Source organism: Cryptomeria japonica, chromosome 3, assembly GCF_030272615.1.
Source record: "Cryptomeria japonica chromosome 3, Sugi_1.0, whole genome shotgun sequence".
In the NCBI taxonomy this organism is placed as follows: domain Eukaryota; kingdom Viridiplantae; phylum Streptophyta; class Pinopsida; order Cupressales; family Cupressaceae; genus Cryptomeria; species Cryptomeria japonica.
The window spans coordinates 865488818-865499486 of NC_081407.1; the positions used below are offsets into that span (position 1 = coordinate 865488818).

Below are 10669 nucleotides of genomic sequence, written 5' to 3' on the forward strand. Positions count from 1 at the left end.
CAAGTGTCCTTATGAGAGCAGGCCGCGTGCACGGAAAATGTCCCGGAATCGGTTTGTGATCACCGTGATCGTAGCTCAGGGGTTGTTTGAAATCTGGCGGCTGTGGAATCTCCACGTCGAGAGATTTTTCGGGATCGGACGGCGGGTGTTGACACTTCTGGAGAGTTCGCCTTGGATGCCGGCGGGTCAGAGATTTTCGGCGATCGGATCCCGGCATTAAAGTTGTCGTGTGGATGTTTACTGCAACTGCGCCAGTAAAACTGTATTAACCGTTAAGTAAAATTAGGCGCCTTGGAGAAAGAAGTAAGTACTTAAGGTCTTGGAGGGAGAGGGTTTTGTTTGTTTGAGGGAGAAAGTAAATAGAGAAACATTTTGCGGAGAACATCCTCAATACCAATACTGAGAGCAACAATAACCTTTACTTACTGGTTGCTTCATCTGGGGCAGTGGGATCGTTTTGTGACGTCTTAGATTCGTTCTCAGAGTGCCCGCCGGTCCAAGGTTCGAATCCTCGCAGCTCGATCTGTGGATAGTCAGGCTATTGTTTGTTTGAAAGAAGCGCTGGAGGTTGTGTACAGAGATCTATGGAGCTTGCGCGGAAAAATGTAGGCATTTTAGTTGTTTATTTTTGTTCTTCTTTTTTTGAAGTTAATGTGTTGCAGAATGTGGCGTCGTAGGTGGTGGACTTAAGGGTTTGGTTACAGTTGTTTTTTTCGTTTTTGGTTACTAATGGAAACTTTTTTTTTTTCGTGGACTTTTGCAGTGATCTGTAGGTGAGATGATCTCGGGACGACTTGCCGCTTAAATTCAGAGGTGAGTTGCTTTTGCTGATTTGTATTAGTCTTTTATCTGTTGCATTTATTTTCGGCCGAGAAATCTGGAAATAAATGGCGTAGGGTTTGTTCATTCGGTTTGATTCTTGAAATATTTCATCAATAGAGATGTCTGAGAACAGGATATTGGATTGTAGGATTTAATCAAGATCACACTGAGTATGATTAAGAGAGCAGATTGATGGGGGTTAGCTGGCATTTTCAGAAAAAAAGAGGAAAATATATGTATGATTTCAATTTGAATTCGAGTTTGAGTGGAGTTTGGCTGTAAGAAATTTCAATGTAGTTAGGATCGAACTATTTGATAACTGGGTGAAGTTTAGGTTTGTGAGGGATAATATTCTGCCTGTCTATTGAATAATATGATCTTCATAGTGAAATTCATACCGAATCTTGACATTTTAGTGTTTACTCTTTAGTCTATTTTCCTGCCTGTTTCTGTTAGCATTTAATTGTAGATCACACCTTCTTGTTGAAGTTAATGGTAGAGAAACTGGGTAATGTGCCTCGGAGTTCCTGCCTTTGAGTTCTTATGCATTCATGGTTTTTGACATTGATTAGGCCGGTCATGAAATATAGCTACTGGCTTAAGGGAACCACCAAATGAGTTGCCAATTTTATTATCAATCAACTTGGACCATTTCTATTTTCTTTACCAGAGTTGTGGTCTCATGGAAATGGTTTACATTTTCATTTTTCCAGCGGAAATATCCTTTTGAACTTTGAGCTGTGGCTGGAGAGGGGCTGTGATGTTTGCAGCATCCACTCAGATATTTTAGGGAGCTTTTTGCTAAATAGAAGACTGCATAATAACACATTATGAGCACTTTATAATAATTTACTGCTTGTAGTACTAACATAGAGAATCATGAAAAAATGCAGTTATGGAAATTTCATCTTGCATGGGACCGAGTCACTACACTTGTTCCAAAATTTTCCAGTAGCATTTTCTGGGAAGAACACAGGACTGTCCTCCTCCATCACTACACCACACATGACCATTGCTAAAGTCCCCAATTAAGGAGGTCTCATGCATGTTCAAGTTTTTTTTAAGTCTTTTCTTAAGATAGTCATGTGCTATGCTGATTCAAATCTTAGTATCACTGAGTTACATCTGGTTCACTTCTACTTTGTTATAGCTATTAATTTATCTCAAATTAAATAACCTCGTGATTAATGCCATTAAATCTATTGCAAGATAATAATAGGAGCAGCTGTTTAGCCAAATTGTAGGTTTTGGCTAAACAGCTGCTCCCCGGATATTGTTGTCATATGCTTGCAGGCAGCCCTTAGGGCATTTTTCTGACTTTCAAAGAACTTCTAAAAAACTTGTATAATTAATAGAATATTCTCACTTAAAAATAAGCTTGTACATATCATTTTTGAATTTTCCTTGTTTAATAATCAATGATCATGTGGAATGTTAATAAAGTTATTACTGGCTTGGTGAACCTTTCTTCATATTTATCGAAAGTCAATGGAATTGTCACGAGCTCCACATTATTAATTGATTAACTTGTTTTGTTTGCCAGATTCGGCTGGTTGATTTTCTGCTTGATTTCAGTCTTTCTAGTCTTCTAGTTGCATTTCACTGTGAATAATTGCCCTATTTTCTACATTTGAAATGCATATTCAGAATAACTGAGTCTTTTACACTGTTGTATTTCCAGATTTACAACGCAATTCCAGTTTAACCGAAATCATATTTTGGTATTCTTCTCTATTCTGGGCAACTGAGACTAGCTGTATAACATCTTCGATGTGAGACTGGGTGTTAAAAAGGGAGGTTTTCTTGAATGCTCCCTTGAATGCTCTTTGAAATTTGCATTGGCAGTGGATCTGTAGCCAATTATATGAATGGTTTTCTCTCACGGGTGCCTGGCTTTTATTGGATCTCCTTCTTTTTGATCTTCTTTCACCAAAATTAAGAAAAGCATAAAAAATTCAAATTCGATATTGACAGTTTCATGATCCTTATGGTGGTAAAGGTTCCCTGTCCCACAGCCAACAGGGTGAAAACCATAGTCTTTTGGAATTGAGTGCTGACATTGAGTTCGAGTTCAAGAAACATTTCACTTTTCTCTTGTACACTGGGTAGCCCCATTCAAGCAGAAATGGCTGTTGCTGTTCTAGACGGTGTAAATAGACAATACGATGGTTTCAAGAAATTGGATAGCAGGCAGACAGTGAGGCGGCGTGTTTTTGTGCAGACAGACACAGGCAGTGTTTTGGGTATTGAATTAGATAGAGCTGACAATGCAAACACTGTTAAAAAGAAGATGCAGAAAGCCCTGAATGTGCCCACTGATGAAAGCTCTCTGACATTTGGAGATACAGTGCTGAAGAATGATTTGAGTGCGGTATGCAATGATGCTCCCCTTCGTCTTACGAGAGGATCTTTCCATCGAAGTTCCTCTACACCGTGCCTTTCTCCAACTGTTGATGGTCAGCCACAAAGAGATAGAAGTGGGCCTGTTGAGATTGTTGGAGGCTCAAGCTGCTCTGGGGAAATTAAAAAGTTGGTTAAGGATGTAGTTAAGGCTGTTGAGTGTGGTGTAGAGCCAATTCCTGCTTGTGGTGGCCTTGGTGGTGCTTACTTTTTTCGGAACAGGAGAGGTGAATATGTTGCTATTGTAAAGCCAACAGATGAGGAGCCTTTTGCGCCAAACAATCCTAAAGGTTTTGTGGGCAAAGTTCTGGGGCAACCAGGGTTGAAGAGATCAGTAAGAGTGGGAGAGACAGGAATCAGGGAAGTGGCTGCTTATCTTTTAGACCACGATCATTTTGCAAAGGTGCCCCTTACTGTCCTCGTTAAAATCACACATTCAATTTTTAATGTTAACAAACCGATGACTAAAAGCAAACTTCAAAATGAAAGACAGACTGTAAGTAAGATAGCTTCCTTTCAGCAGTTTGTCCCACATGATTTTGATGCCAGTGACCATGGAACTTCTAGTTTTCCAGTGGCTTCTGTCCATAGGATTGGAATATTAGATATTAGGATACTTAATACCGATAGACATGCAGGCAACCTTCTTGTGAAAAATATGGAAAGAGTAGGAAGATACTGTCAAGTTAGGGGAGAATCTGTGGAGCTCATACCCATAGATCATGGTCTGTGCCTTCCAGAAAATCTGGAAGATCCATATTTTGAGTGGCTCCATTGGCCTCAGGCTTCGATACCTTTTTCAGAAGATGAACTGGAATATATATACAAGCTTGATCCCAACAAGGATGCAGAGATGTTGAGAGTGAAATTACCTATGGTACGAGAGGCTTGTTTAAGGATTCTAGTGCTGTGCACTGTTTTCTTGAAAAAAGCTGCCGAATCTGGTCTTTGTCTTGCAGAAATTGGATCAATGATGAGCCGTGAATTTCAGGGAATGGAAGAGGCACCGAGTGAATTGGAAGTTGTTTGTATGCAGGCAAAGTTGCAGGTTGATCATGAAATGTCTGCCATTAGGTCTGAGGGAGAGGAGGATAAAATTTCGGAAATTTCATTGGAAGAAGACCACATGGCTGAGCAGATTCAGTTTGACATGGACTATGAGGATGATGAGGATGATTACATAAATACTGCTAGTAATATCTGGATGAAGAAAACATGTTTAAATCATGACAGCCGACATGACTCCATGGAAGTAAATGGCTTTAACAAATTTGAAACTGGTAGAGTTCCCTATTTATTTCCTCAATCCTTGTCATCACCTTCCCAAAGAACTGATTTGTGCATTAATTCTTTCTCAAATGGTACACTCAGAAGCTCACGTGGAGGTAAGTTTCCCTTTGAATCAAATTGCCCTTCCCCTAGACATGACTCTGTGGAAGTAAATGATGTTAACAAATTTGAAACTGGTAGAGTTCCCCATTTATTTCCTCGATTCTCATCGTCCCCTTCCCAAAGAACTGATTTGTGCATTAACTCTATTTCAAATGGTACACCCAGAAGTTCCCGTGGAGGTAAGTTTCCCTTTGGATCAAATTGTGCTTCCCCTAGGACTCCAAAGGGAGGATGCTGGAGTACGCTTTCAAAGCTGGAAGAGATTCCATCTTTAGAGGAAAATGAAATGGAAGAACCAGTTCCTGAAATGCAAGAACCAATTCCCGAAATGCAAAATCCAGGTCTATTGAGGAATGCAGGGAAGGCTTCATTCAATCATCAAGGAAGCCCTTTTTCTTCAGGGCTCTCTGCATCTCTGAGGTGTACTAGCTTCTCAGACAGGAACCAGGGTGGTTCTCGTCATGCAGGATTTCAGAAAGGGCGTAGTAGTAAGCAAGGAGTATCAGCTGCTGGAGCCATGCAAAGTGGGCATGAGACAGGTGCAATGACCGGAAACTATATCAAGTTCTCAGATATGATTGAGGAAGAGTGGGCTTTGTTTATTGAATATTTTCAGGATCTTTTGCCAGGTGCTTTTGCTTCAAGGAAAAGTATGAGTTCAAGCCACAGACAGAGGCTTGGCACTTCGTGCCAGTTTTGAGTAATAGTATATGAGTCACAAGGCTTAATTTTTTTTTTTCTCATGAAGAGTTTTGGGAACCTTATATGGCTATTGGGTCCTTCCTGTAGCATATGTACATTACGTGTATAGGTTTTGGATCAGAGTTTTAACAACTTCTTTTAGAAGTCTAGGATTGTGCATATACTTGCACATATACCAACCAGAGTCATTTAATTTCTGGCTCACTCTTGCGACATTGTAAATATTTCAACAGACTTCAGGGCTGCTTTCTATGAATGGTGGGTGATTGAAGTGTACATTGTAAGATAGGGTCATGAGCAGTCCGTTTTTTTTAATCTTTGACTGAAACTGCCATTGGTGTTAACCAGACCTATGCAACTGGGTCCTGATCCATATAAAATTCTTCATAAGGCAAGTGAGCTTGCTTATTATCTTTGTCTGGGATCTTGTTTTAAGTCCTTTCGACTTCCAGCAAAGTTAAAACACTAATTTTCAATTAGAGCGAGACCTTAAGGTTTCTTGTTTGATGGCTTGGTACTTGCAGAGCTAATATTTTATGCTTTGCTTATATGATGTTCTCATCTGCTGTATCTGAACGAGTGTTTGGTGGCTTTGTTCTTCAAGTACCCCTTGCATGAAGGGGGTTGCTAATAATGGAGATGCAAAGAGCAGGTTTCAAACTGCGTTTTACAGTTCATTTCTTTCATTTATATAAAAGTTTGCCTAATGCAAAAGGCAAATACCAGCTCAGCTAAATGCTTACAAGTGCAATTTCAGGCGGTGCCGGATAGAGGAGTTGGGGAACCTAAAGCAATCTTGCATGAAGGGGGTTGCTAATAATGGAGATGCAAAGAGCAGGTTTCAAACTGCATTTTACAGTTCATTTCTTTCATTTATATAAAAGTTTGCCTAATGCAAAAGGCAAATACCAGCTCAGCTAAATGCCTACAAGTGCAATTTCAGGCGGTGCCGGATAGTAGAGGAGTTGGGGAACGTAAAGCAATCTTTTATTCGTAGCTCTTGCAACTTGGAAGGCTTAAAGATCATGTCAATGGTACGGTGAAAATTATGATACTTTGGATTGGCAAAATGACTTTATGACTACTTGCAGAATCAATGTAGCTGTTTCTGATGGGAGAATGGATATCAGATGCGTAGTTAGTTTGATCTTTAGTTGCTGTTGTTGTAAGAAGGCTAGTCAGTTTTTACAATTTTGTTTTGCAGTCCTAGATAGCGAGTTCTTAAGCATAAAAGCTTTTAGATGTTTGTCAAGATGTTGCAGATTATATGTTTGAACATGGGATCATTTTGGTGTGCTGTTCGTTGAAGGCATTATTGTGAAGTTGCTAGTAACTTTGATTTTGTTAGTTGTGACTTTCTGTGTCTTTGAGAACAAATCGTGTTATACAGAATATTTTGTGCAGATAGATGTTCAGGGTAGACGAGGCCAGGCCATGATTTGGTGGTTGCCAAATCTGGATATGTACACTTTTTGTTTTAGTAAATGTAAGTTTCTTACTTATCAAAAAAAGAAAAATACAATTTTCTGACATTATTAGCAACAGAGATATACAAGGTAAATCTAAATGATTTACAGTGAAATGACAGGTTTCAGCTGATAGGGGCTTACATATATGATTTAGAGCCTTCATTACCCAATTAGTAGTGTGAAATCAATAGACTTGTTAATCAGGGTTATTGGTGCAAGGCTGATGCTATGCATGTGGATGATAACTATTTTAAATTAGTTTTAGTTACTCTTTACATTTTGTTAAAAATTAATAGATTTTGTTTATTGTTCTCTTTTATTTAATCACATCATCTCACAAAATGAAAGAACAAAAACTAGTTCTAATCGGATCATATTCTATTTTTAAACACATTGAAAATACTAATAAAATTAATTGAAGCTATAAAATTTCCTTTTTATCCCTTTATTGTGGAAACATTCCTTCCGTTATCACATATTTTATTTCTCAATTCAAACCATATTTTTTCATATAAGCGGTAACCTCTTTTCTTAGCCTATTTCTTTTATAAACTTTTAATCTTCCCAATGTCTTCGATCACCTTCATTGTTATCTAATAGAAGATAATGTGTCATGGAATTCAAGAATAAATTAGCACGAAAAATTAGACTCTCATTTGTTCACGTAAATGATTAATTTGCATAAATTTTTTCTTTCCATTGAATACTTGTGTCCACTTAAAATATATTAATGCAAATTAATTTGTTTTTTATTTGTATCATTAAGTAATTTAAAAAATAAAATTGAAGGTATTCAAGAATAATCTCATAATTTGTTTTCTTTAGATTAAGGTTTTAAGAAATGCATGATATTATATGTATTTTTGATTTTGATATCATTTCAAGAATTTGTAATAATGGAAAGTAGAGACAGCCTTAAAAGAGGATGGGAGATGGAATGAGAAGAAGAAAAAGTTAAATTCTTGATCACCTCTCCAATCCCTCTCTTTTAAAGCTACATTTGCTTTCCATTTTTATAAATTCTCTATTCTTGATAATGGATCATTAAGTGTGTTTCAAAATGTTGATAAAAAATGATGGATCAGTTATAAACTTACGCATGACAATCTTTGTGAAGAGTAGTTAATCATAGTTGGGCTGTCAACTTATCTAATCCTTCACTTATTTCATATGCAAAGATAACAAAGCTAACTAGTATTTTTAGAAAAATAATAAATTAATGTAAAACAAAAATATAATTTAATTTTGTGAATTAACAATTCTACTTCTATATAATATTCCAATGGTCATTGTATATGTATGAAGAGGTGAGGGGGAGTGAAGATTTCCCCTTTCATCGTTGACAAACCATCGTCCAAGCAATAGTCATTAGGGTCCACAAACTGTAGATAGGGTCCACAATCTGTAGATCATTTGGCAGGGAGTCGGCAAAAGGAGGATCGGAAGGGGTCTTTGTCCACTTCAAGGGAGTTGTAGAAGCTTGGACTGGAGCAGTAACAACAATAGCGTTCAGGAAATCAGACTGCAAATCAGGCCGAGCAGCATCAGAATCGTCAGAATGTCCCTCTGAAGCGTAGACCGTTAAATGGTCCAGAGTAGCATCCTTCCACCAGGTGGGAACCCCTCATCGATGAGAAAACTAGTAGTCCAAGGCCAGGTGGCTAGTGGTAAAGCATTTTCAGTAGCGGAAGGGGAGGCCCTCGAAATCAAGTGGTTGTGTTCATGGCCTATCCCCAACCATGAGAACCATATCAACAGGGAGTAGTGAAGCAACATCAATGTCAACTAAAATACGGGCAAACGTGGAGTGGTCCATAGAGGTGTCCTTGTCCACCATCAGGAAGTGACCAATGGAGTTACCAATAGCCTCGTAGCACGACTGCTCCAAAAAATGAAGCGGGAGGTTCGAAAGGCGGACCCAAACTGGACGCACATTTAGTGGTTTAGTGAGAGGGTTGAAAGTAGTAGTCCAGGGTTTTATCGAGAGAGGGTGAGCATCCTAGGCCCACACCTTACTCATAATCAATACATATGTTATTTTCCCTTATGTTTTGGTTTATTATTAGTAGGTTGTACTTAAGCATCAATTAGTGAAGGCACAAATTACATGTAACTTGACAAATATTATTCTACTTTGATCCCATTATTACTCATCCTCAAAATCCCAATTGCTAGATATCCTACTCCACCTTGCTTCAAATTTGTGAGTAGATTTTAACCCCAAAATTCAAAATTTAAAATTTAGAACTTTAAAATTCAAAATTCAAACATTGTCACCCTTTTTTGTTAGTTTTTATGACTTGACTAAAGTAAGAATGATTTCAATTTACAAACTAGAATGGTGTATTTAAGGATTAATCCTTGATAAAAAATAATTATCTAGATTTGATTTAAGTGAAAGTATAATCTATTTAGCACATTAAAATTTAATTGTAAAAGAATAGAAATGGTTATATCAACATGCATCATCATCCTAGGAGCATATTGTATGCTTTCTTATTATTCTTGACATTAGTTCATTGTCATTGAATAGGTAGATATCTAAGGGTTTAACTCAGGAAGACATAAACCTCACAATTTAACAAATTCACGAAATGTGTTTCTATATATCATCCATTCCTTACTAGATTCATAAGACAAACATATAGGCAAACAAGCTTTAGTTAGCAAAGTTCATCAAGATTAGATTTATCATTCACAAGTTCAGTTCCACACAATGGTTTAGATCTACACTTGCGAAAGTGAACTTGAGAGTTTAAAAACCAGATTTCTAGATCACTAGGAGCCTTATTATAGGTCATTAACTTCTGGCATTATGACAAATGAACACCTAACATGTATTGTGACATCTTCATTACCTCCAAAGTGAAATATTCTCTCATTTATTTAATTTAGTTTTCACATTTATTATAAAATTAATAATGATACCTAATTTCAATCCCAACGCATCTATCTAGGGTAATTGCCAATTTTTTTATATATTAAATATGGAGTATTAAAAAATATACAAAATTATAGTGAGCAACTCACTGATTTGTCCAACATTAGACTCTTACTAGCTACAATGTTTCCCAAAATGGCACCATTCCATAATCAGGACATCTTGCTTTCATTGCTCAATTCCTAGTTGATTGCTCTTAGTGGAGGAGAGTTGGTTGAGAGCTATTCATTGGATCTAGTACCTTCAATGATGAAGTCTTCTCCAGCAGTGATGAAGTACCTTGGGTCAACTGTCTTCTTTTTAGTCTCTTTTGCCTTTGCTTATTTAGTTGTACTTCCTTATAAAGTCCATCCATTCCTTATAGCTGGGTGTTTGATAAGCATGTTGTATGGCCAAGTATGCCCCTATGTTACATCTTGCATGTTAATTGTCACAATCCCATCTCCTAACATTTTAAGGAATTTTTCTTGTGAGATTTCCATGGTCATTGTAACCTGCACGAGGATATGAAGAAATGTGAGTCTTCTAGAAGACTTAGTAAGTGCTCTCATACACTCATTAAATTTCTCATCATTTCTAACCTTCCAAACATGCCACAATATTTTAGTTGATAATCAAAGCCAAAACATATTATGTCCTATACTTAGATTAATAACAAAAAATAATTTAAATTATGCAACTGGTTTTATTGTTGTTCCAATTCTTAATACTCGCACAAAATATATTCCATATTTCTTTAGCATATAGACAATAAAAAAAAAATGATGAAATGATTAAGGCTTCCTATAGAGTGAGCAAATTTCAATATCATTACTCTTCATTTTATAAGGTAGCCTCTATAGTATGAGAAACCACTTGAAACAAGCCTTTTTAGGCTCCAAAATATTAGACTATGTATGCTTATGCTTGAAAGTATTTTGCCATTGTTTATTATTATGCTTAA

General features: G+C 37.1%; 1 protein-coding gene across 1 annotated transcript; it reads left to right on the top strand.

The window, feature by feature from the left end:
- Positions 1-273: 273 nt before the first annotated feature.
- LOC131029173 (phosphatidylinositol 4-kinase gamma 6) lies at positions 274-6846 on the top strand. The gene is made up of 3 exons (XM_057959570.2): positions 274-605; positions 764-813; positions 2504-6846. Exon 3 carries the CDS (start codon positions 2948-2950, stop codon positions 5312-5314), a length of 2367 nt encoding a protein of 788 aa, XP_057815553.2. The 5' UTR covers positions 274-605; positions 764-813; positions 2504-2947; the 3' UTR covers positions 5315-6846.
- The last annotated feature ends 3823 nt before the right edge of the window (positions 6847-10669 follow it).

Bases quoted from the DNA above. Each gene is read 5' to 3' on its own strand.
- LOC131029173 (XM_057959570.2), top strand. From the start codon at position 2,948: ATGGCTGTTGCTGTTCTAGACGGTGTAAATAGACAATACGATGGTTTC.